This window comes from Eptatretus burgeri, chromosome 17, assembly GCF_056783735.1.
Source record: "Eptatretus burgeri isolate ZD-2024b chromosome 17, Ebu_testis_v1, whole genome shotgun sequence".
NCBI classification, from domain to species: domain Eukaryota; kingdom Metazoa; phylum Chordata; class Myxini; order Myxiniformes; family Myxinidae; genus Eptatretus; species Eptatretus burgeri.
The window spans coordinates 53,745,219-53,772,874 of record NC_140977.1 but is presented as its reverse complement, the minus strand read 5'-3'; the positions used below and the strand labels follow the sequence as shown (position 1 = coordinate 53,772,874).

The 27,656-nt window shown below is 49.4% G+C and overlaps 1 protein-coding gene across 4 annotated transcripts in view; it reads left to right on the top strand.

The window, feature by feature from the left end:
• Window positions 1–27,656, top strand: part of CA10 (carbonic anhydrase 10 (inactive)) — a 320,755-nt gene that overhangs the window by 160,432 nt on the left and 132,667 nt on the right. For all 4 annotated transcript variants that reach the window (XM_085863336.1, XM_085863335.1, XM_085863334.1 and 1 more), the window contains one exon: window positions 26,374–26,559. In XM_085863336.1, coding sequence (XP_085719462.1) covers window positions 26,374–26,559 — 186 coding nt within the window. The remainder of the gene's footprint in view (window positions 1–26,373; window positions 26,560–27,656) is intronic.

Here is a 27,656-nt window from a genome sequence, read left to right as displayed (position 1 = left end):
TAAAAACCAGTGCGGCTGTAATGTGTGCAACAAAAATAGAACACCAAACTCCACACAACATGAACAAAGACTTTAAACTTTTACACCTCGTGCGTGGGCGGTGGAACGGTCACGAAGAAACAAGTTGGACAAATGTGGGTGAAATTACATTAGGACCTTGGGCTAGTATACAATTAATTACACAACATCTGCTTCGGGGTTGGACAGGGTTGTTTGAGTGGGGGAAAGTGGACTTCTATAGATGGTCTGTGTCACAAAGGCCTCTCGCATTAACGAGCCGAAGTGGGACCGCCCAAGAATGTGTGGGATGGTAATTGTGACCAAGTCGGGTGGCATTGAAAAAAGATCTTTCTCTCTATCCACCAGCAATCTTCCAATTATGCCTCTCCTGACGGCTGTGCTTGCTGTCCTGAACAGCCAGGCGTCACTTTTGGAATATTTCATCGTACGATTATGACGCGGAACGGGTGAGGTGGGAATTAGCAAAGCGGATTTTGGTTTATTTGTATTGATTTGATTTCCTTTTGTAGTGTGTTATACAAGAAGTAGGGGGTCGAAATGGACAGGATAAAACGAGGGAAGGGAGGGTGGGAAAAGGAAGGAGAGGAAAAAGGGAGAACAGAAAGATGATGAATAAGATGGAAAAAGGAGGAAAATGGTGAAAGTGGGTGGAAGGGAAAGGTCTCAGAATTCTTCACGGGGCCCAGTCCATCCTCTGCTGTCATCAGCATATAACGGCGGATGGATGAAGCCTTAATCCGGTGTGTCGTGAATCGTCATAGCAACCCACTGTGGACCGGTGCTACTCCTTCCCAACTCCACTGCCCATCTTGATTGAGGCCCTTGAATCCAAAACCCTCCGTATCGTTGGAAAGCCGCATCCGGAAGCTGAGTATCAGAGTCCGCTTCTTTGTTGCCGTGTTCAGGTTGGAAGCCGTGTCGTTTTTTTGTTTTTATTCCTGGCTCTATGCTGGTCTTGCAATTTCCTGCCCTCTCGCCTCTCCGTCCAGCTCCTGATCCTCCAGATCGCACATGCTTTGCCAAATAAACCGTCTCCTCGTTTCCCTTGCCAAGGATAAACCGGATGCTCACCTCCATTCTTTCACATTTCTGTTTTCTCACCCGTGAAACTTTCTTCCTGACTCCGTTGTCTCAAGTTCTTCCCTTCGGTGTTTCAAGTCTGAGACCTAGAGGCACCTTGTGGTTTCTCCCATTTCCACTCCTGAGCTTCACCACATCTGCTGAGACCTTGTTCCCACCCTTCCCCTGCGATTCCTCTCCTTGTGCTGTGATGCGAACGTTTGTTGCTGCGGCGTTCGTTTTCCCTTTGTCCCATTTAACCCGTTTTGCTCCATCCTCCTCCTTCCTGCCCCCCACCCTCCCCGCCCCATTATTCTGCTCTCCCACGAGCTTCAACATCAACGTAAAAATAACAAGTTAAGGAGATGGCTTTTTTCTCCTCTCCCCTTTGTACATATTCCCTCCACCGACTCAGAAACGTTGAGCCATGAAATTCCATCATGAGGATCAATAATATACACACACATATATATATATATATATATATATATATATATATATATATATATATATATATATATATATATATATATATATATATATATATATATATATATATACACATATTTCACTTCATCAAACAGTGACTGTTCCTGAGCAGGAATTTGTTTTTGACAGCGGAGTTGCAGTGCCTGGTCAATACCAAATGGAGATTGTATTTTTTTCGGGAAAGCCAAGGCAAATTTTATGCCGCGTTCGCCCAAGGATGGTGAAGACGGCCGCATTGAATGGAATGCCATTCTTCACCCGCAACTCCGTGGAGGATGAAGCGGCGATCATCCACCCTCGCGCACACGAGTCTCTCGAAAATCCATCATTTATAAATGAATGTGTTTTGGAAACCATTGTTGGGATGGGAAGTGTAGATGAATGAGATCAAATGGAGACCGTCGTTCCACGTGCAAACTACTCACATGGACGCGAATGGATACTTACCTTTAGTTGTACGGGGCCGAAGGCTCGTGGAGGTGCTGCGACCCGGATCACACTCGCATGCACACTAATACATGAGGAAACACCAGGCTGGACTTCAGGCAACTACCGCCGCTGAGCTAAGGGGAAGCGACATAACTTCCTGGTGCATTCTGGGTACTGGCGACGCCATCTTTTTTTGTCGCTTTTTTTCTCCGCACTCTGAGCGGAAATTGAAGGATTTCCTCCTCCCAATGAATATGCCAACTCACAGGGTTTGTCCGTGCTCTCTCCTCTCTAAATGCTGAGCCTCGATCGAGGATTTAAAAACATACATTTGGTACGACTCGGTAAGGGTCGGAATCGAACGGTCGACCTCCCAGTCTCAGAACTTTTTCAGGTTGTTCAGAATGGTGTATGCCTCCCTCCATATTGCCTTCCTCGATCTCAGTTTCTTCTTTTTTTCTCGCTTCACACTCCCTGACTCTCATTTTTCACTTTGCATTCTCATATTCGTTCCAACTTGGGTTCAAAATCATCATTGCACCGAGCACGTAGAATGAGTGTAAATTACCCTTCACAGGCCACTTTATATTAAAAAAAATATTTATTTAATTTAAATATCGCTCGAATCATCTGTGAATATTACAAATAGTTATCTCCGCCACCGAAGATGGACGGAGATTATGTTTTCACCCATGTTTGTTTGTTTGTTTGTTTGTTTGTTGGTTATTTATAAATCATTTATAAATGTCTAACAGACTACCGTTATTCTCAGGTTTTCCGTCTGTTTGTTTGTATGTAATGGACAGCTCTGGAGGCCAGAGGAGTCAACTGATTTTGATGAAACTTGACTAGTAGGTTCATACCAGGATCTAGTTGTATGCTTTTGAACTGCACTTTGAAATTTTTGAAAAAATCCCCCCCCCCCAAAAAAAATTCGAAAATCAAAAATCAGCTTCTGCGCTTTTATGCGCACTATAATCAACCTCTTTGTCAAAAAATTTCAGCCCGATTCGTCAACTGTATGACAAGTATGCAATTACAAGCCGGTAGGCAGCAATGGGTCGCCGAAGCATAGAAACTATAAGATATAGAGCAAAATGGATGTCATATAGCAGATAGGGAATCACCTTAAGATTATGCATATCAAATCTCATCCAGTTCCATCTACTGATAACTACTCGGTATCCATTTGAATGAAAAGTACCCAAAATGCGTTTTGAGATCGGAAAGCCCCAAAGTTCGAGGGGGTGCTGTGGGTGATCAAAGATCTAAATCGAAAATCCGGCTCGAACGTTTGTGCACAATGTATTCCAGACGATTAGTGGTGAATTTTCATGACCATCCGATGATAACCCTAGGAGGAGTAGCATTTGGCGCGAAGACACCTCCAGCTCTCGCATATTATCGATTTTTGCATGAATCGACCTTTGACCCCTGACCTAAGCGAAATCGGTCAATATGTCCTGAGGCAAAGTTGTAGTACTCATTGAGTGCCATGAACCTGCAAAGTTTCATTCGTATCGATGCACTCACCTGGTCGCTAGGGAGTGTTAAATTTTTGCCAATTTTCGCGCATACCCTAATTGTAGGGGGCGCTGCGGGTAAAGTATTCCATATATCACAAAAACCGGAATATATTTGATAGAGCATCACCTGTAGATCATTCGTGCCAAATTTCATAACCCTACGTGGGATAATGGCTTTCGGAATTGATTTTACGTGAACGGTACCGATTTTGAAGGTTTTTCGGTTGTTGCTAGGGAACCAAAGCGTCCCTAGCAACCATCACAATTTCCAAAGCACTAGGTCATAAGATGTACCTACCACCCGAGTTTGGTCAAAATCCGCCCACGTTTACTACCAATTATGCTGATGACAAACGAACAAACATCCAAACAAACAGACAGAATTACTGACAATAAGGGTCACCTATTTTGGCGACCCAATATAGCGACCACCCATGTCGCCTCCCTGCTTGTCTGTCTGTCTGTCTGTTTGTCTGCCTGTGAGCAGGATATCTCAAAAAGTTATGGATGGATTTGGACGAAACTTAGTGGACAAGTTGGGTGTGTGACAAAGACAAATTGTTTGGATTTTGGTGGAAATCCGAATCCGAATCCGGATCTGGATACGACAGTTTTTGATTTTTTAAATCAAACGGAAGAGCAAATACTGCATTGGGGGTCATCAGAGGGAACCCGAAGAAGCAAAGAGCAAAGATTGAGTCATCCGGAGGAACCTGGACAGGATTTGGGGTTTAGCGGCTACTCCTCTACCCTCAAACCCATCCAGTCGCAGCCGAGTGAGCCTTCCACAAAACTTCCTGCAAGAATTCACTTCTCCTTCGAGAGATAGATAAAGAAAGAGTTTCTTCGTCCTTGAGAGAGATGAGGCCAAAAACGATACATGGCATGATATGTTAAAAAGCTGTGGACGAGTTATGACAAAACTTGGTAGTGAGTTGGTTCGTTGACAAGAAGAAGATGGTTCGATTTTGGTTCAGGTCCGGATCCAGATCCGGCCTATCAGTGGGATACAAAACAGAATCTATTTATCCTGGTGGAGACCGAGTGCCATTCTTGATAGTTATGTATTTTTTTTAAAATAATTTTGTTAAATGACTCATGCATGTTCTGTAGATGACAAGCTTTGTGTTAATTTGATATCTGATGAGCAACCTTTATAGATAAGCAGCTCAACAATGACTTGCGCATGTTTCAAAATATCTCATAATGGCTCTGTAATTCCTGAAGATTTCATGACACCGAGTATGCTTACCTTTTTGAACATTAAGCTGAGAAATGAAATGCATGAAGGACACCGCCATGGTGAATCAGCGTAAGATATGTGTGAGACATGTAACGAAGGTAACATTGTGTGATCTTGGAGAGTGAGTGCTCATGTAATCAGTTTCCCTGGCCAAGAATCCACTGGTAATAGGGGCACTGCATCAGCGGAATATCCGCGCCCCTAACCAATGATGCAACCAGCAGCCAAAGGCTGCGCATGAAGAGAAGGAGTATTGACGGATTTATTAAATCTGGTATTGGTGTGGCGCAGGCATGATGGGCCGAATGGCCTCCTCCTGCGCATAATTTCCTGGTAATCCTTGTAATGCTTAGCTTGCCTTTGCATTGCCAGGAGAGAAATTTAAGAGATTCCAATTTATTCCAATTCCAATTCCAAAAAATTTAAGGCTTTGGGATTCCAACCCAGGGTTCCAACACACAATGGCCAACCGTTTCCTTTAAAACTCAAGGTAACGGCGACTGGCCTCATGCAGGAGCCAAAAGACAAAGGGCAGCCGGTTCACAAACTACCAAAGGGTACTGGGAGGAGGTGGACAAACACAAGTTAGAAAGAAGGAAGAATCCAAAAACGAGTAGCAATGGGAAAGAATCAGCGAATGTAGAGAGATCATGGATGTGTATGGTTGAGCACACGTAAAAGACCGGCGATGGCTTGAGTTTGACAGAGGTAGGAGGTCAAGAGGAGCAAGATCAGATGTTGTCCTGCATAAAACAAACAGCCCACCAACTTGCCACTGATGGGAGAGTGACGGTCCTTGGGAATCTGCCTCCTTCCTGCCTTGGGATCACAATCGTGCGGAGGGTCTTGTTTTGACCGCCTCAAGAGGAGCGAGTGGGTATAATCAGGAACACCAACCCAGAGCGTGAAGCCATTGCCAGACAGCGACTGACCTTTTCTGCCGTATGATCCTCCCGTGAAAGGTTACGGCACACAGTGATGCCAGGAGTTTGATGGAGTGCTCCTCTTCCAGGGCTTTCCCAGGGAAGTGCATTGGATGGTTTGATTGCCGAATACTTGTGGAGAAACAGTGTGCGAACGTGCGGCTTTCCACCGTTGAACACCTCGTGTAAAGTACCTGAACGGTGTACTCAATAGTACATCAAGGTACGAAGATGACAATAATTTGCGGTCAGATGTAATTCCATCACGAGTCTGAGCTCGTGTCTAGTCAGTCCTTCAACAGGATACTGTTGCTGAAATTTTGTCCACTAGAATTCTAGTCGCAAAGTGATGCAAATCGGACCTGGATGCTGAGAGCGAGGACACCAAGAGCAACCGGTCATGCGTTGCACAATTATCCACTTATAGCATGACGTCTGGTTTTGTGAATTATTACTTTCACGACACTATATATATATATATATATATATATATATATATATATATATATATATATATATATATATATATATATATATATATATATATATATATATATATATTGTTGCGGTATTCGCGCCCGCCGGCGTGCTGACGGCCACGTAACTCGAATCGCGGCACGTCGCCCACCGGACGGACAATCCAGTCGTGACCCTCTCGGACTAACGCCGGGAACCAGTCACGGGTGGACCTTTCGGTCTCACCGCGATCGAGCCAATCAGCCCCCGCGTGGGATAGGGTTGCTCGCCAAATTCGACCTACCTAAGTACCCACGCGGAGGGTAGACCGGGCGATCGCACCTCGCCGCAGGTCGACTTCGGACACGGGCCACTTAAGCGACCCGTTCCGTACTATCAGAATAACCGAGCGGTGTTATCGTCGACCTCGACGGTTTGATTAATTATCGGGCGTATTCAGCCCACTACCAACCCTTTACGTGAAGCAAGATGAGGATTCAATGGGAGAAAAAGACGAAGCGAAGCGGGAGAACAGTTCAATAATAAAGCACATTTATTCGCGGCACACGGGAAGCACACATATTCAATTCCACCAAAAGCACACAAAAAAAGAAAACACAATTCCATTTACACAAAAAGCAAATATAAAAGCGAAAACACAATGCAGAGCTAATACCGACTACCGAGCACACGGCAACACTTATACAATTCTACTTCACAGACGGCGCCGACAACACATACCCAAAACCAAGGAAAAGAATACCCTCAAGGATGAGGCGGGCCTGAGGCCGAGACCGGGTCGCGCCTACCCGTCTGGTGATGAGACGCAGAGCGGCGATGGCGCCCCAACTCCGCGGACCTCGCGGACAGTGTCTGGCAGGGGGTGGGAAAGGGGCCCCCTTGGTCGCACTATCTCAGCGCGGGGGGAAACAGGAGGGGGTTGCTGATGCTCGGGGTATAGAGGATCTTTATTATCCCTGGTGTGCGTCTCCACCTCGGCCAGGTCGCGCTGCCGGCCTCCCTCGGGCGTGCAGCTCCCGGCACCGACGCGAGCACCCCCTCGTCTGCCTTCGCCGCTGCCGCCTCTCCGCCTCTGGACTCTCCGACTCTGGACTCTTCTTTGGACTCTCCCGTTGGACTCTTCTTTGGACTCTCCCGTTGGACTCTTCTTTGGACTCTTCTTTGGACTCTCTTGTTCGACTCTCTTCAGCTTCTCCAGCTACTGCAGGCTTCGGGCTCCAGACTTCCACTCTGCTCTGACTGACGAACACGGTCCTTTTATCCCCCCGTAGCTTCGCCTTTGACCCCCTCCCTTTGACCTTTCACCTCGCTCCCCATTGGCCCGAGAAAAAGTGGGCGTGAAGGCTTTTTGATCCACAAATTTGCATATATCGATCGTCCTGGAGGCGGGGCCAATTCGCCCCTCGCTCACCGATTGGACGGCAAAAAGTGGGCGTGTGTCGTTTTTGATCCGTTTTTGAAGCACAAAATCCGTGATTTTGTACACGCTGTTCGACGCGCGCTCTGCACGAGTCCAACACCGGTACCCACAGCGGGGCAAGAACGGTGGCGATGCTACGGTTGCGAGGTGTGACGTGAAGGTCGTGGCGGTTGTGGTGAAGCGGCGTTGTGGTTGGTGGTTGACGTTGTGGTTGTGGTGGTAATCATGGCGGTTGGTCCAAAATAAAGATAGTAAAAGAAAAACGGCTATCCTGAAGAGTCGCAGCTCGCATAAATGACATGTATTCCCACTAGACAACGGGTTTGGGCCTAACTACACATGCACTTACCGAGATACCTCACCTAAGGGACCTGAATGGTGGTTTGCGAATTTGGTAACCACAACACTACCCCCTCCCCTTTTTACAGACTCGTCCCGAGTCGTCAAATTTTCGTGTGCCATCATGTGTAGTTTTCCCCTAGTACATTTTACCTACGGATCCCTGAGTGCGACATTCATGGTATTCGTGTCCCCAAAATAAATAACCTGAGGGCTGCGTAACTATCTAAACAAACTCACTCATACGGACGACTTAAATAAAATTGCCGGCGCTAAGACATACATGCCGGGGGCGCACTCATATTTACAGTACATCTTACCTTAACTTACAAATTTTACACTAAACCATGGCCCAGGATCACTGAACTCTGCAAAGAAAAGCAGTTAGCAGGGAGCCAGGCTGCTCGCATGCAGTCTCTGGCTCAAAACAATGCAGGTGACAGGGAACGTGTCTGGCTGCTCACACGCAGTCCAAGGCCTTCCCTTTTTGAACTGAACGCAGTGAACCACAACGGTGCATGGGCTGCACAAACGTAGTCTCCGTGCCAGCTCAAGCGGCACACGCAATGAGCACAACGAATGGATGCATGAACGGTTTGAACTGAATGCAGTGAACCACAACGGTGCATGGGCTGCACAAACGCAGTCTCCGTGCCAGCTCAAGTGGCACACGCAATGAGCACAACGAATGGATGCATGGACACAAACACGGTGCACGGGCCGCCACTGCAGGCCCGTGTTGTAGCTGCCAACAGGGCAGTTCTCGCAGCTTGCAAACTGTTGCCTTGATCCTGGCGCACATGGAAATGAACAGGGGGGGGGGGCAAAGCAAAAATTGAACGGGGCTGGTGAACGTGGGCAGTGGGCATGGCATGGCAAAGGCAGCAGGCAAACACAGCCCGCAGAAGAAGGCCGCTGCAGGCAAACACAGCCGGCAGACGAACTGGCCGGCACAGGCCTCGAAGAAAAACAGCCAGCAGATGAACTGGCCGGCACAGGCCTTGCAGCACCCAGCTGCCGATGAAGTTGGCCGGCCTCCGCCTTGAAGCAAAACACGGCCAGCCGATGAAGTTGGCCAGCCTTTGCCGTTCAGTGAAGGTTGGTGGAGGGAGTGCGGTGGTGCTGGCCACTTGGAAGGCGGGCTCGGACCTACCTACCTGTCTCCCTCCCACCTATCGCCTTTGCCTGTCACTGTACATACCCACTCCCTTAATTTGTTAAACCCCAATTTAGCCCCAACTTAATTTTTTTCTGTTGTTTTTATTTTTACTCCCCCACTATAAATCGTCCCCTAACCCCCTTTATCGTCCTTGTTCGGCTAACCTATCCTGTCACCTAGCCTACTCCCAACCCCTACGTTCCCTTCCCGGAGGGGAATAAGGGAGAGCTAACGTCCTGTGTCGAGGCCCAACGAAGCCTCAGAATGGCCTCCCCAGAGTTCGGCGATCTAACCCAAAGTGGGTCCAGCGGCCCACAACGACAGCGAGGGGATGGATGGTGCGGAGGGGTACATCTCCTAATCTACCCTATCCATTTAACTGTTAAACTACCCCGGGGCTTTCAACAAGCGCCTCTCGCTTAAACTATTGGTTCTATAAACCCAGATTCCCGTCGCCTGTGTTGGTGTCCTCACAATTTCGGGCCTCGCCCCCCAATTTTCTCTCCGTGCCCTCACACGGTCTCCTGGCTGGGACACGTGGCTCCCTTTGGCGGCACGACCCTCTGCCGAATCTCCCGCTATGGCACCCCCGGGCACTACACTGCCTCCGAGCCTACCAGCTCCCTAACACCGGGGAGTGCCCCCCATGGCACCTCCCCTGAAACGCACACGTGGCAGGCCGGCTTCCCGGGCCCCTTTCCGAGGGTCACCCGTGCCCACAACACTGCCCACGCGGCTAATGGCGCCCCGGGCCCCCGCACCAAGCAGGCGCACCCGTGCCCACTACTCTATCCCGGCCCCCCATGGGCCCATGGCCTACCGCGGCCGACTAGCCTGGTGCCCGGGGTACCCACTCAGCGATACTCACCTTTCGCAGCCACGCTCCCAAGCCCGTCAACAGGGCTCCTGCACCCCTCCAAATGGGTCTCGAGCCTACTTTCCCACCAACAACAAAACGACCTCCATTTTTCAATTTGACTAACCCCCTAACTCACTTTACACTGACCCCGGGGTCCCTTGGGCGGGAGTCACTCCTCCCCCCAATCACTCATCGCACCATGCATTCCCCATTCGCTCCATTCACACAGACCCGCTGGCCTCACTCACTCATCATGTCTTCACCTCATAACTCACCAACTCTTCAACACACACACCGCTGAACTCTGCCATCCTCCTAACTACATCCCCTAACTAACTCGTGCTCCCACGTCGTCCCTTAAACTACAGCACGTTCCATTTAACACTACGTAGCTAAGCTACGTCCCCTCTACACATTCACTGTCTGTCACTGTCTAACTCAAATGTCCCAAAAAATTATTTACCCAACCTAAATCTGGCTACAATCCCTCTAACTAATCCATTCCACGGACTCCATGAGGACTGACCCCTGCCCCATGAAGTCGGTCTAACTAAGCTAACCCTTCCCCCTAACTAGTTTCCATCCTGTGCCCAGGTAAGGGGGTCTTCCACCCCTTGCCCAGGAATCCTGTGTACCCGAAAGTGAGGCTTGCTTCTCCTTTTTTTTTTTTTTCTTCCCATGCGCAGCACCTGCGCGGCAACTCAGAGCTCGCGCACTTTGCACCTGGCCGTGACGTCATGCAGCTGCACGTGTTCCTCGTCCCTCCTTGGACGGGACCATCCGGCAGAGATACCCCTCCTGCCGGATTCCAACCCCACGTGCAGCCATGACGTCACCGTGCGCAAAAAAAAAACACAAGCCCCACGTCTCGAGGGGTTCCCCACGCGAACACACGTGCTTTGCCCGTTGGAGCTTAACACACACGATCGCGCGGAGAACCCGTCCGGTCCAAATCCATTTACCTGCCTAAACTTTGTCCGTCCGCGGGATCGGCAAATCCACCGCGTGCGTTTCCGGACCGGGACTTCACTCTCGCAAGCGAGCACGTGGCGGTCTCGTGCGTTGCACAGCACGAACCTCGTGCTCACTGCTGGGCGAACCCGGCACGGTCCCCGAAACAACTACAGCCGCTACTCGGCTTTCTCTCCTCTGTCGCCGTCTCCATTCCACACACGCATACCTGCGTGTTACGACGCACACAGTCCACTCCATTACATTCACACCGGGAGATGCGGCTGCGTGCTCCCGCATGCCAACCGACATCTCCCTCACATACCGCTCTCTCACACACACGGTCTCCCTTGCACACAGCGACCTTGCACACGGCCGTTCACTCACGCGTGCGGGGGCACTCACCCGCGGTGCCTCATCCACACACGCGGGGGCACTCAACCGCGGTGCCTCATCCACACACGCGGGGGCACTCAACCGCTGTGCCTCATCCACACACCGTGCCTCACTCATACACGCGGGGGCACTTAACCGCGGTTCCTCATCCACACACGCGGGGGCACTCAACCGCGGTGTCTCATCCATACTCCGTGCCTCACTCACACACGCGGGGGCACTCACCCGCGGTGCCTCACTCGCACTCCGTGCCTCATCCACACTGGCCGTTTCATCCACACACGCGGGGGAACTAACCCGCGGTGCCTCACTCACACTGGCCGTTTCACTCACACACACGGCCTCACTCACACACGGTGCCTCACCCACGCACGGCGTGCTGGGAAGCACGTACTCCGGCACCATCGCCACCACACCACTCACACACGGGGTCGCTTCCACACACGGGGACGCACTCACACCTTGCACCACACACACAGGGACAACCACACTGGGGATTTGTGTCCCCACAAGGGTCTCCGGGGCCTCTACACCCCCCAAGCTCTCCGTGCACCCGTTCGCAGCACTCCTCCCCTCAATCTCGCAAAGCACGACCGAACTCACCTGGTCGTGACTTGCCTCAAGGGGGCATACTCCTTCCCCTCGTTCCTGGAGGAGGCCATCCAGGTGCTCGCACTGGGTCTCTACCCAGTCCGCCAGCTCACCCCCATTATCCTCCACTACCTCTGTGTGTGTGTGTGTGCGTCACTTACCCCGTCTTCATCGTGTTTATTGGTCTCTGCTTCTTTCTGGCGTCTTTCCCTTATCTTTATGTAGGTCAACCTTGCTTTCTCTTTAAGTCGCTCCCGTCCTTCCCTGTTTTTCACTCCTTGCTCTTTCACGATCTCCGCGTACCTCATCCTTGCTTTCCGTATTAATTGTTCTTTTCTCTCCCTCCCAATTACTTTCACCTCGTCTCTTGTCTCCCGAATTATTTTCTTACCCGCCTCCACCGCGGGCCTGTCAGCCGCTGCCCCCCCTTCCAGCTCGTTTGCTCCCACACGTGGAGTTGCCATTTTAAGTTCCCTGCTCACGGCCTTCATGCCCGCCTGCAGGCATCGGCCCATGTTCTGCGTCTCACCCCGGAACTTTTTCATTTCTTCCTTCATTTTTGCTTCCATTCCGTTTATTTGCTTGTTCATTTCGTTTTTCATTTCATTTGTATTTGTATCCATCTTTTCGTTCATGCCTTTCATTTCGTTTTTCATATTCGCATCCATTTTTTCGATCATTTGTTTGTTCATGCCTTTCATTTCGTTTGTATTTGCATCCATTTTTTCGATCATTTTCGCATTCATCTTGGTGTTCATTGCCGCCAGCATGGCGCATAGCTGGGCCATGTTGGATGCACTCAGCTGAGTCGTTTCGGCAAGGGTTGGGGAAGGGTTTTGGTGGAGAGGGGGGGGGAGGTGTCATACACTGCGGCCGCTGCCGCACCCATTTCGGGCTCTGGGTTCAGTTGGGCGAGTCCGTGTTCCTGCACAATCAACATTTCCTGCACGGGGATTTCATCCTGAGCCATGGATTCTACACATTCTACATCCATTTCTAATACCCCCGGCTCCCGCTCGCCTTGAGACGCCATCTTGCTTCTCGTGAAGGGTTAATTTGCTCGCTCGTAATTTGGAGGGAATCGGGGGTCGCTTCTCTCACCCCTGGACCGATTCCCGTGAATTTAGCCGGAGACAGGAGAGCCCGTTTTCCTGTTCTCCGATACCAGTGCCGCGAGGAGGGCGATGAATTTGTATCGCACGACCTGACACCAGTGTTGCGGTATTCGCGCCCGCCGGCGTGCTGACGGCCACGTAACTCGAATCGCGGCACGTCGCCCACTGGACGGACAATCCAGTCGTGACCCTCTCGGACTAACGCCGGGAACCAGTCACGGGTGGACCTTTCGGTCTCACCGCGATCGAGCCAATCAGCCCCCGCGTGGGATAGGGTTGCTCGCCAAATTCGACCTACCTAAGTACCCACGCGGAGGGTAGACCGGGCGATCGCACCTCGCCGCAGGTCGACTTCGGACACGGGCCACTTAAGCGACCCGTTCCGTACTATCAGAATAACCGAGCGGTGTTATCGTCGACCTCGACGGTTTGATTAATTATCGGGCGTATTCAGCCCACTACCAACCCTTTACGTGAAGCAAGATGAGGATTCAATGGGAGAAAAAGACGAAGCGAAGCGGGAGAACAGTTCAATAATAAAGCACATTTATTCGCGGCACACGGGAAGCACACATATTCAATTCCACCAAAAGCACACAAAAAAAAAGAAAACACAATTCCATTTACACAAAAAGCAAATATAAAAGCGAAAACACAATGCAGAGCTAATACCGACTACCGAGCACACGGCAACACTTATACAATTCTACTTCACAGACGGCGCCGACAACACATACCCAAAACCAAGGAAAAGAATACCCTCAAGGATGAGGCGGGCCTGAGGCCGAGACCGGGTCGCGCCTACCCGTCTGGTGATGAGACGCGGAGCGGCGATGGCGCCCCAACTCCGCGGACCTCGCGGACAGTGTCTGGCAGGGGGTGGGAAAGGGGCCCCCTTGGTCGCACTATCTCAGCGCGGGGGGAAACAGGAGGGGGTTGCTGATGCTCGGGGTATAGAGGATCTTTATTATCCCTGGTGTGCGTCTCCACCTTGGCCAGGTCGCGCTGCCGGCCTCCCTCGGGCGTGCAGCTCCCGGCACCGACGCGAGCACCCCCTCGTCTGCCTTCGCCGCTGCCGCCTCTCCGCCTCTGGACTCTCCGACTCTGGACTCTTCTTTGGACTCTCCCGTTGGACTCTTCTTTGGACTCTCCCATTGGACTCTTCTTTGGACTCTTCTTTGGACTCTCTTGTTCGACTCTCTTCAGCTTCTCCAGCTACTGCAGGCTTCGGGCTCCAGACTTCCACTCTGCTCTGACTGACGAACACGGTCCTTTTATCCCCCCGTAGCTTCGCCTTTGACCCCCTCCCTTTGACCTTTCACCTCGCTCCCCATTGGCCCGAGAAAAAGTGGGCGTGAAGGCTTTTTGATCCACAAATTTGCATATATCGATCGTCCTGGAGGCGGGGCCAATTCGCCCCTCGCTCACCGATTGGACGGCAAAAAGTGGGCGTGTGTCGTTTTTGATCCGTTTTTGAAGCACAAAATCCGTGATTTTGTACACGCTGTTCGGCGCGCGCCCTGCACGAGTCCAACACCGGTACCCACAGGCGGCGCAAGAACGGTGGCGATGCTACGGTTGCGAGGTGTGACGTGAAGGTCGTGGCGGTTGTGGTGAAGCGGCGTTGTGGTTGGTGGTTGACGTTGTGGTTGTGGTGGTAATCATGGCGGTTGGTCCAAAATAAAGATAGTAAAAGAAAAACGGCTATCCTGAAGAGTCGCAGCTCGCATAAATGACATGTATTCCCACTAGACAACGGGTTTGGGCCTAACTACACATGCACTTACCGAGATACCTCACCTAAGGGACCTGAATGGTGGTTTGCGAATTTGGTAACCACAACAATATATATATATATATATATATATATATATATATATATATATATATATATATATATATATATATATATATATATATATATATATATATATATATATGCTGAATATAAGGTTTCCAGCTCATGAAAAACAGCACTGAGTCGGTTGAGGTTGCCAATTTTCCAAGCGTACCACGTCGTGCCCGAAGTGTGAAGCTGTGGCCCTGCAGGCCTCAATTAATTAATCCTCATGGCTGTGAAACGAATTTTGTTTCTCGAGTCATCATGGCTACATTTATTAAATAATCGCTGGATCAAGCGGAACATCTGCTCACGGACTCGTCATGTCGTACGGTCGTCGCGTCGTGAGGTCGATGTTCCGGCTCTGAGCAACTCTGTGGATATGAGGAAGTGTAGCTCCGAAGTATCCTGGCACAGCAGGACTCGCAGGAAAAAAAAAAAGCAATATGGATAAAAGGAATGATGGTCGAACGACATCATATTTCTGTTGTTTTTTCTTTTTTTCTTGCTGCCCATTGGTATCCTCCCCAGAAAAGAGCATTGAGACATTGGGAGGAAAAATGGCAGCAACTCGTTGCTTCATGAAGAAGCATCAACAATAAGGACATGGTGCGTAGCCTGGTGTTGGCTTAGTGGTTAGGGTGGTGGGTTTGGGATCCTAGGGTCCTGAGTTAATACAGCAGGAGGTTGACTCAGCCTGTCATCCTTCCGAGGTCGGCAAAATGAGTACCAGTTGTACTGGTAAGGGGAACACTGCATCAGCGGCATAGCCGCGTCCCAACCAATGATGCAACCAGCAGCCACAGGCTGCACTCGAATGAGAGAGAGAGAGTACATGGTGTCACTGCACCTCAACAGTGACACACATCAGGTTAGCCTCACTGAGAGTACATCATAGCACGTCTGACTTTACTAGCCAATGGCAATTCATTATCAGCACCGGTTGAACAGCATTCACACTGCGAAGGGGGCGATCGATGCCGGAGCCGTCCAGCCTGCCACCTCGTCACCTGACACGTGGTGGCTTTGCAAAGTTTCAAAACACATTGTCTGTTGTCCAGTCATTAATGGGCAAAAAGTTATGGCTTTATTACTTAGGTTCTGTAAATTGCTCGGTAGGGACAGGGCCCTGGGTTCAAAACCGTGCCGAGAAGTGAAGAAATATGACATCTGCGCTGGCATCGATAAGCGGGGGAATCCACATACTGACTTACAAGAAAACTTTTTTGTGGAAACCAATGTGATATGAATTAAAATGATGACAGACCTTTGTCAAAGGTGTTTGTATTGTGGCAAAGGCTGGAGAATTGTGCTGTCTTCGATAGCATCACACCACGCTTCCTTTCCTGCGGGGTGAACGCCGTCCACCGGGAACCCCCTTCTCGTGAAACTACCTAAATCCAGGATAACTGCTCACCTCCACTCTGTTGTTCCTCTTTTTCCCCACCTGTGGAACAAACTTCCACATTCTCTTCAATCTCATTATTCCCTCCAGGTCTTCATGACAGCTGTTCACCACAATTTCAGATCATCCCCAATCCAAAACCACGATCTTTTCTACCCTCGTTAACCATCCCCCTCCCCTAAGCTTGCATCATTCCAAATTTTCAGTTTTTCCCTCCTGAGAGTTTGCTTCTCCATCCATCCACCCTATGGGTGATCCCCTCCCCCTCATTCTCAATCACGTCCCATATTTGTCCAAGTCTCCCTCGATGTTATCCTTCCACCCTGTTGTTGGTGATTCCCTCCTCTCCTTCTACAGCTCCTTTTATTCTGTTACGTCCTGATCCATTCAATGTTCTATCTCTTCCACGAGCCTCGACCTTCTATGCAATGCTATATCTAATGTATAAAGCTCTTTTTAACCACTCACTGACTCACTGACTTACTGACCGATTGATATCAATGTTCGGTACCTTCCTGATGATGTAGAAAGCTGCAATTTCACATCCCGACGGACAGTGAAGCCGATACACTGGGGGAAACAAAAATCACAGAACTGTCGGAAAGCGCCTGGAAATGAAAACATAAATAGATGAAAGTAAATAAATGAAAAAAAAAATAAATGCAGGTGAGCGACCCGAGACACAATGAGGAGACACGGTAATTTTGCGTGCCGATGAACATCGAAGCTGATATGCCAGGAAAAATCACAGGACTGTCGGAAAGCGTCCGTAAATGAAAATATTGTTGCGGTTCTCAGAACCTCATGCATCCAACAGATAGTGGTCCCAAGACAGTTATTCCATTAATATACGTGTAGATAGTCCCTTCCCTTTTGTCTAGCGGGACAACAGGGGCATGCGTTGCGAGGATCTCATAGCTAGGTTTGCTTACATCATTCCTTCTTCATTTCATTTCTAACGTCATTCCTACTCTTCTTTTATGATTACTCCTGAGGAAAGTCTGAGCCACGTGCGCCCTTCGCTGTGAGATGGGTCCTCAGCGAAGGCCAAGCAGGCTTTACACCCACACCCCTCCGTAAAAAGCACACTCAGCACGACGTCCATGCTGCACGGAACGCGTACCGAGGCCGATAATAGAAAGGCAACTCCACGCCACGTTGCGCGGGATGGGAGTGTGCAAGACGCAAGAGGCGCGTTCCTTTCAACACATTTCTGGACTAATTATATCGATCGGGTTTCGCCTCGTGCACACGATGGCAGAATCAGGTGAGCGCTGGCCACGTGCGTAATGGCGGATCGGAACGGAAGATGTTGTACGGAGCATGCTCTCAAAGGCAGACCCGTGCACCGCTCGCGACACTTTGTTATCGTACAGAGCCAGGCACGAATGGGCACATCTTACCTTCTCGCCTCTATGGCCAGCGAAGCTGCGATCGGGCGGAGGCATGTTGTACAGCTCGGGCCACGTTGGCGCACACGGAGTGGGCACATTGACCAGTGCTGGTCGAGGGCGCCCGAGTGGGCATGCGGGACCGACACTGCCCTCGGCCGGTCATCGGGGCATGGCCTGGGGGTTCTTGCAGGGCGATTCATGGCACAGAGTTCGGTGTGGGTGATTCGTATCATGTCGTAAGGTCGGAGCAAGATATTCTCATGGCGTAGGGTCATCTTGCCGGAAATGGAATGTTGCAGTTTCCGGCCATCGTGGCTGGGCCATGCAGGGGATCGGGGCCATTCAGAGCGCCAGATTTGGGTGGCGACACAACACTTCAGGGTGGCCCCTCACCCCACGCCGCGGGGCCAATAAAGGTCAGAGCGGGTCCGTTCGCTCTCTCTCTGCCCTGTCTCTCCCGCTCAAGCTGGACTTCGACTCCGCCTTCTGTCGTCATCACCTCGACTCTGCCTTCTGTCATCATCGCTGGACTACTTCTCTTCTCCACCCACATGACGCTGACTCCACTCTCCCAACTCAAGCCCCTCTTTCACGCCCACGGTCCTGACATGAGCTGCCCGAAGCAGGAGATGATGCACCAGCTGTCAGGGGGGTACCGCGCCACAGAGCATTCCCCCCAAACATATTGATGGCACGTTCGGGGACTGCGTATCGTGGTCGTATGGCAGCTTAGCTGCCGGGGTAGCTATCATTTCTTGAAGCGCGACTGTCACTGATGCAGTGCCCCTCTACCAGTACACACACTGGAACTGGTACTCAATTTGCCGACCTCGGAAGGATGACAAGCTGAGTCAACCCCCTGGTGTATTAATTCAGAGGCCGACGGGGCTTGAACTCAGGACCCGAGGATCTCAAGTCACCACACTAACCACTGAGCCAACACCAGGCGGACTGCGTATCAATTATACAGAGCTACTGAGAGAGCGTAGCCTCAACTCCTTTCCTGTCTTGTTTCAATTCCTCTTCATCGGGTTTTGTGTGTGTGTGTGTGTGTGTGTGTGTGTGTGTGTGTGTGTGTGTGTGTGTGTGTGTGTGTGTGTGTGTGTGTGTGTGTGTGTGTGTGTGTGTGTCAATCAATCAGCAGTGCACGTGTCAGAAGATGGGATATCCGGTTCAGCACCCACTCAAAATGACGATATTCTCCCCCAGTAGGCATCCCCCCCCCTGCTGACACCAATGAAGACAAAGGCTTCGTCCAGTCGCATCAATGAGCGAGCCTCCCAAGAACATGAATCCTTTCTCCCCCCATTGTCCCACTTCCACTCTTCTTGAGCACAACTTGCAGTCCTTTCAGCTCTCACGTGCTCACACCAGCCACATCCCTGAGCAGCAGCCTTTGTACTTATAATCGAGATTATCGAGTGGTTCGAATAATGGAGGCCGACTCACGAAAAGTAAAACGCATCTATTCTTGAGAAAGCACAGCTCGTGTGAATGAGACTCACGATATCCCTGGAGGCCTGGTGCGGTAATTTTAAATGTGACGATCCCGACGACTTGTGGTTTCAAGCACATCCTCGGCTTCCAAATACCAGCAAAACCAGACTAATCAGGCCTTGATTAGGGAGTGTTTGTGACTCATGTTTCACTGCACCGCAAATGTGCAGCTCCCCGTGGTGTCCGGGGAGAGGACATCTTTTACTACACCCTCGCTGTTATTAGATCTACCTTTAAATGTCCTAGTCCATCTCAATGGTCTTGCTTACGGAGGTGTTTGTTTTTCTCCCAGCAATGTTTGGCCAACTCAAGAGTAAGCAAACCGGAAGGCAACGACTGTGTGTGTGTGTGTGTGTGTGTGTGTGTGTGTGTGTGTGTGTGTGTGTGTGTGTGTGTGTGTGTGTGTGTGTGTGTGTGTGTGTGTGTGTGTGTGTGTGTGTGTGTGTGTGTGTGTGTGTGTGTAACAGAACTCTTTCAAGCAGTACAACAATAAAGGGCTTCATGTGTTTTTCGCCTTTTGTTTTATATCATGGTATTTTTTTGACCTCGGGTTTCTGCTCGAGTTCATACGAACCACAAAGTCTAGGAATGGGGGGTGTTAAATGTATGGAGAGAAATATAGAGCAATTGCAACACCACGCGGACCCCGGTGTGCTCATCCCGTGAGACCATTAAGAAAGACGAGCCATTGCAACGGGGTGGCTGTAAATGGAGGAAAAGATGGGAGAAGCCGTCACAATAGATCGTTTGTTCAGCTGAGAAGAGCGACCTGTACAGTAAACACAGTCCAGTCTGTTGTTCCCATGTTAACCCGTGGCTCGTAATGCTGGGATACCAGGTTCAAATGCCATGTACCTTGCTGATTCGTCCATTGTCTGTTATAATCTCCTGGTAATTCGTGCAAAAATACACTGATGTCTCACAATGTCATTGTCCTATCCTGCAAGACGTGTCGCTTCCGATCTCCCAACAATGGATCAAAGCTCTCAATGTCAGACGTGAGATCAGGGCCCGTCTCTCTCGACATGCGTCGAGCATTCAATACAACCTGGCATCCCCGCCTTGCTCTTCAATCTCTCTGCCTATGGCATCCAAGGCCAACTCCACACGCGGCTTACTGACTTCCTCTACTCTCGTCGCCAATGAGTGGCTCTCAATGGAATCCTTTCCTTTCTTTTCCCTGTCGAGGCTGGAGTGTCCCCAAGGCAGTGTTCTGGGCCCAGTCCTCTAATTAATTTTCATCAATGATACAGTATATCTGACTCTGGAAAATCCCCTTTATCTATTTGCTGATGACTCCACTCTGTGCAGCGACATCCCTCGTCCTTCAAACGAGCAGGCTGCAGCCTCTTCCCCCTCTGCAGACCTTGATGGAATCATGAGCCGGACAAACACTTGGAACATATCTTTCAATCCAGACAAATCTCACACCTCTCACCATCTCTCTCTCAAAAGGACCGTCCGGCAAACCCTCCTATCTACCTCCATCACAATCCTCTTGAGGAAGTTCAGTCATTCAAACTTCTGGGTCTCACTAAAAGTCATGATATTTCTTGGGTAAACCACATTTCAAAGTTGGCCTCCAAAGCCAGCCGCCGACTGGGCATCCTCTATCGAACAAAGTCCTTCATTGACACACCTGAGCTCCTATCCACCTCCAAGGCCGTCATCCACAGCTTGATGGAGTATGGCTGTCCCTTCTGAGCTGGCTCCCTTGCTTCACATCTTGCTCAGCTTGATACTGTGGAAACCAATGCCTTCAGATTATTGGAATCTCCTGCGATGAAAATACAAATAAGTAGGCTCAGGTCCAACGTTTGGACCACGGAGTGGTCTTCAGGCATCGTGTACCGGGTGTGAGGTGTCCTCCAAAAAGGGAAGGGGCTTCCTGCCTCAAGTGGTTCCTGCCTACGTTTCCCACCGAAACACACCTTACACACCTGAAAGAGAGCTACAAGCAATCCCGCTGGTTCGTTGCACTGGGATGAACAGTCGGCGACCCATCATTCTCCAGATGGCGGAATAACTTGGAGCTTCTGGAGGATTTCCGTGGGGACGGAAGGTTCTGGAGGTGACGTTATCAGGTGAACTATCTTTCCCAAAAAGCCGGCGCAAGGAGATTTGTGAAGGCAATGATGTGAACGCGTGGATTGAAAGTATGGGTAAAGTTTTATCCGACTTGCTTGTTTGTTTGTTTGTTTGTTTGTTTGTTTGTTTGTTTGTTTGAGAGATAATGACAACGTTCGGTACATCTCTGTCGTAGGTAAACAAAGGTGCAAGGAACTTCCAATGGTGTCTTTGTTTTACAATTTACATGTACTGTTTCCGCTGTAAGTGATTGGAGAAAAATGTTGTTTTCATCTGAACCCTTGGGTCATGAGGCAGGTTCACCAGGTTAAAGTGTCGCATACCATGTGTGTTTGCCCATTGTTTACTAATGTCTGTGTAATTCATGGAAAAGTACACTTGTTATTGTTGTTGCATTTTCTGTCCTTTGAAAGGTGTACGGAAGCTTGATGTTGGTTGAACGGTTAAGGTGGCTGGCTTAAGAACTTTGGGTCTTGAGTTCTAGCCCCTGTTGGCCCGTTGAAATGACACCAGGTGGGTTGACTCAGCCTGTCGTCCTTCTGAGGCCAGCAAAATGAGTACCAGCATCCTTGTAACAACAAGAACAAAACAACAACAACAACATGTGACAGAGCTCCTCTATTAGCCTTAGATCAGTGATATGATCTTATTCTTCTTGCATATGGCAGCTATCATTTTGTTGGGGGCACAGGTGTGCCACTGATGCTGTGCCCCCATACCAATACACTGGTACTCATTTTGCCAACAAACTCAGGACCCTAGGATCCCAAGCCAGCCACCATAACCTTGAAGCCAACACCAGGCTCTCTTATTCTGATGTACCGTACTCTCTTATAGAGCATCGGTGCTGCCAAGGTGGGTTTTTTGGGGGGCAAGGGTTATAGTGGGTGGTTTGCCATTGCCTTCGCAGCAGTAGTTTTATGGCAGGAATTTGCAATTTGTTCATGGTGCCCGGTGATAGCTCACCTACTCTTCGTGAAGGACACCGTGGGATATTTCACATCCACCGACTAATAGCGGTTGACAGGATGCCCGACTTAACGTCCGTCCGTGGGACAGTGCACCCATTGATGAATCACTCGTTCTTTATGCCTCCGCACCAAGGGTGCCGGAGGCATTATGTTTCCGGGTTTTCCGTCGGTCTGTCCGTCTGTCCGTCTGTTCGTCCGTCCGGATTTTCGTTTACGCGATAACTCAAGAAGCAAATTGTAGAATTTCATCAAACTTGGCAAAAAGGTAAAGTAAGACGGGGCAATTAAGTGATTAGATTTTGGGCCAGATGTGATAAAGGTCAAGGGTCAAAGGTCAAGGTCAAACTCTGAAATTTTACTGTTTACACCCTAACTCTAGAAATATTGGACAGAATTTCATCAAACTTGGTACAAAGGTAAAGTTAGACAGGGCGATTAAGTGACTAGATTTTGGGCCAGATATGATAAAGGTCAAGGGTCAAATATGTCAATACTCAAGTGTTTGGGCGGGAGAACGGAGGCATACCCGTCGGCTGCGCGCATTCGAATTACTCTAGTTTTTTGATGAATCAACACTTTGTAGCTGTTTTGGGATTCAAACCCAGACTAGACAGCTTAGAGGCGAGTATGTGTACCTCCAGACCGAGGCCATCCTGCTATTCCCACTGACACACACACACACACACACACACACACACACACACACACACACACACACACACACACACACACACACACACACACACACACACACACACACACACACGGTGTGCCTCAAATGCACATAGGACTTCGGCCATTATAAATTTTGCACTGTAAGTGTGAGAAACTCCTGAAGTTATCCAAAGACCCAATATCTCAGTGGGCTGTTGTCATGGAAGCAATGAGGTCCTTGGGTTCAGGTCCTTGGTTGAATCAGCATCTTTACTTTTTTCACACGAGTCTCATGTGGGAATTTATTCCCATTTATTAAATTATTATTATTATTATTATTATTATTATTATTATTATAATATTTATATGTATGCCTTATACTTTGTTATGGAGTGTCTTGGACCATTGTAAGTACGTCATTATTGGAGGACGACGGACGAAGAAGTCAAAAAATATTGCAATTGTTTTTCAAACCAATTTTTTTTTTCCGGAAATCAAATGTTTACTTGCATATTGATAAATGTAAACTCCAAAAGCCATTACATTACTTGGACTATTGTGAACATCTTGTTCATATAAAGGTTTGAATGCCCCGTGTGACACGCAAAGCACACTGGGTATTTTATACCGATAACCAACATTGAAGAGATGGCCTGTAGCTGTTTATATGGTGTGGATGTGAAGAACCACACTGGTTGATCAACGGATTAAATGAACAGAACATTGATTGAGGCATGTTAGCTGTCATAGGAAGGAAGGAGAAGCTGCTGTTTCAGATTTTAACCCTTCGTCGAAGCAAAAAAGGAGCATACCTCAATCAATGTCCTGTTTATTTCATCCACTCTTCTAACTGTGACTTGCTGCAGGTACCAATGTAAACCTGTAATAACCTGTTCCATGGTCTGGTTGTCGGCGACTAAATCGTCTCCCCCACCAAGTAACTTGGTTCGGAGGGTGTATGGATACGGACACCCAGCAGGATGAAGAACAAAACCTGTCAAAGGGCGGAGGAGATCCTTGTGAGCCAACGGCCATCCATATCTAGTACCCAACTGTGTCTGCAGACGTCCTCCTGCAGTTTGGTTACTTTTTATTCAGAGGTTGGTGGCAGGATTTGTACTCCGGCCACCGTAAAATCCTTCATTCCGCAAAACGTACCAAAACCAAAAATAAATCTGAAAACCCACTCCGTGGGAGTACTTTCTGTGCAGCTGCCCTTCGCAGGGCAGCTCACCGGATGACGGGATTGGGGAAAAGCCTTCAGGATCCTCAATATTTGATGACAGGAGGGAAACCACGGGGTAACCTTCCCGGGCCAGATTGTGTTGGGGTGGAGGAGGCCTATGTGCAAGGAACCTGTGAGGGGTTAGAGCATCACCTGTGGTCAAGTGATTCTTGTCCTGCTTACAGGGGAATTAGCACATTGCATTCTTCTAAGCCCATCCCTCGGTGTACTGCACCGCAGTTCGAGCAGAGGGTGGTAGGCTCTTGACAGAGGAGTCCGAGGTGAAGGCCCACTGGGCCGGTTACTTTGAGTGGCTGTACCAGGCTGATCCACCGGCTGTCGAGTTGGATGCCAGGGGTGTTACTATCCCTATTGCGGATCCTAAAATCAACTGTGGTCCACCTTCATTTGTGGAAACAGACGATGGTGAACCAGTTGAAATGGGGTAAAGCTCCTGGGATTTGTGGCATCCATGCTGAACTTCTCAAGGCTGGTGGAAATGCTGTACTCATGTCGTTGCATGTAGTTCTGTGCTCTGCCTGGAACACAGGCATCATCCCGACTGACTGGAAGAGGGGCCTTGTTGTCCCTCCCTGTTAAGGGAAGGGTGATCGCCAAGACTGCAACGACTATTGAGGGGTGACGCTGCTATCAGTGCCGGGCAAGGTCTTTGCTCAGATAATTCTTGATAAGGTAGGCCACCATTTGCTTGAGCACCAGCGTCCAGAGCAGTCAGGCTTTACACCAAGGAGGTCAACGATTGATCGTATACTTGCTCTTCCGGTCCTCACCGAACACAGATGAGAGTTTCGGCAGGGGCTGCTTGCAGCCTATGTTGATTTCTGTAAAGCGTTCCATTCAGTGAATCGGGATACCCTTTGGAGGATTCTTGGTCTTCGTGGGGTGCCACCAAAACGAATCGATCTGGTGTTTGAACTCTACTCTGGCACTGAGAGTGCTGTGAGATGTGGTGGTACCATCTCTGACTTATTTCCAGTTGTTTATGGAGTTCATCAGGGGTGTGTACTATCCCCCACACTTTTCAGCACTTCTATGGACTGGATTCTGGAAGGACATCGGAGAGATCAAGTTGCGGTGCATCGTTTGGGAATGTCAATATCTCTGACCTTGATTTCGCAGATGATGTAGTCATCTTTGCGGAGACTCTGGATATCCTTATGGGGGCCCTCAAGGTGCTGAATGAGGAGTCGGAGCCGCTGGGATTACAGGTTTCCTGAGTCAAAACTAAGTTCCCGACTTTCAATGACATATTGGATGCTGCTTTCCTGTCTGTACCTGTTTGTGGCGAGGATGTTGAGGTCACAGAGAGATTCACTTACCTTGGCAGTGATATTCATGTTTCTGCTGGCTGTGAGCCAGAGGTCAACAGATGTCTGGGTTGGACTTGGGGAGTCATCGATTAACTGGATCATGGGGTGTGGCACTGCCGGTACTTGTGCTGGAGGACGAAAGTCTGAGTCTTCAGGGCCTTGGTGCTTCCAGTCTTGCTCTATGGATGTGAGACTTGGGCTCTGACCAGGAATCTTAAATGGAGACTTAATTCCTTTCATACCAGGTCTCTTCGGAGAATCCTTGGGTAACACTGGTTGGACTTTGTGTCCAACGAGCGGTTGCTGTGAGAGACTCAAATGAGATTTGTTACCTGCATCGTGCGTGAGCGTCAGATGTGGCTGTATAGACAAGTGGCTCGTTTTCCTGATGCTGATCCTGCTCACCAGATTCTCTCAGCGGGGCAGTCTCGTGAATGGAGGAGGCCAACGGGCCGACCACGTGCCTCATACTGCAGCACATTGATCAACATCTCAAGGAGATGGGGATGGGCCAGGCATCTGCCTGGTGGATGGCCAGACGGAGGCCCTTGGAGTACTGGCAGAAAGTGAATGCAGTGATGCGCTGCTCCGGCACGTGCTCCCATACCTGACCTGACTCTTCTACCTGTCCGCCACACCAGACAAGAAGCCATTATGTGGAATGAAAACTTTTCTGGTGTGTGTGTGTGTGTGTGTGTGTGTGTGTGTGTGTGTGTGTGTGTGTGTGTGTGTGTGTGTGTGTGTCTGTGTGTGTCTGTGTCGTCGGTATTTTGTATCCATCTACAGTTGAATACATCAATACTTCTGGAAAGCTGTAGTCTAGAGGTTGGTGCTGTATGTAGCCCTCGTTAGTCAGCCATCAGTATGTCTTCTGGCATCAATACTGTCACCTGTAGCAGATAATTGAACAATCGCCAGTGCCAAGTGGAAGATGCGACGATGGCTAACGTAGTATGGTTATCCCTTCACAGGTCAGCGGTACGATGTACAACACGGGGAAGTACGTGGCACTGCGACTGGATAAGGAACACTTGGTGAACGTGTCTGGTGGACCGATGGCGTACAGCCACCGCCTGGAAGAGATGCGCTTACACTTCGGCAGCAACGACGTTCGTGGCTCTGAGCATCTGCTCAATGGACAGGCCTTCCCCGGAGAGGTAAGTCACAGGGGAAATGGTCAAGAGGATTACAAGGGATGCTCGTCTTGACGACTAAGGTGAGAGCAGGAATTTTGAATTTCTTCAGGGTGCCGGCAATAGCTCGCCTCTTCTTTTCAAAAGACACAGATTTTTAACGTCCATCCGATGGACAACACATATTGATGCAGTAGCCTGCTTGTGTAATACAAGGATGACAGTTTTAGCTGAGTCGAGATTCGAACCCAGGCTGGACACCTTAGAGGCGAGTGTGCGTTATGAATGGGGTTATGCATCAAATAAAAGTCACAATTGGGCCAAAAGGGCATCAGGGGCAATATGGAATGTCACACTTGAAACCATGGCTGGGAGAAAAGACATACGAGGCCCCCAAGATATAAGTTATAAACGACCCATGTACAGTCCACAAAATCTTATGGTTTGAAAAATCGGACAGGCAATGGGATACGTCATCCATGCGTAAAGACTCATTCGATCACCTTACCTAGAGGCCTTGCAGGTTGAGATGGCTCAGAACCGTCCGTCTGTGGGGAACGCGATAAGCAGAGAATACCTCAAGAACATCGGGTTTCCTCGAATTTTCTATCATTTTAGTTTCTTTCAGTAGTGACTGTTGAAAAAGTTCATCAGACATTGGAAAGAATTGGCAGAATAGCTTGTGGTTGTAATAATTTTAACTTCCCCGTTGGTGTGCCGCACAAAACGCCATGCTGAGCTATGTAAATACATATTAACAAGGAGTTCATCCAAGTTTGGGGATCTCTCTTTGGGAGAAGGCCGAGTTAAGTTGCTGCAACCTCCATCGTGTGACCCTTGCAGTCCCCCCCCCCTGGCAAGTTCGGTTTAGATTGGATAAGTACCGGCCGAATGGAAGGACCTCCGGGTGGGGTTCCACAAGTGCGATCAAAAGTTGAACCTGGAGGCTGTTTTTTTCACTGGTGATTTTTCAAAAGCTATTTTGGAGAAAACAGGCAGACAGACAGGCAGACACGAAATTGCATATTTTTGTATGATTGTGGTGAAGGTGATCCATGAGGAAGACTCGTACGGAATCAAATGATGGACCCAAATGTACAGAAAGGTGTTTACCTTGGAAA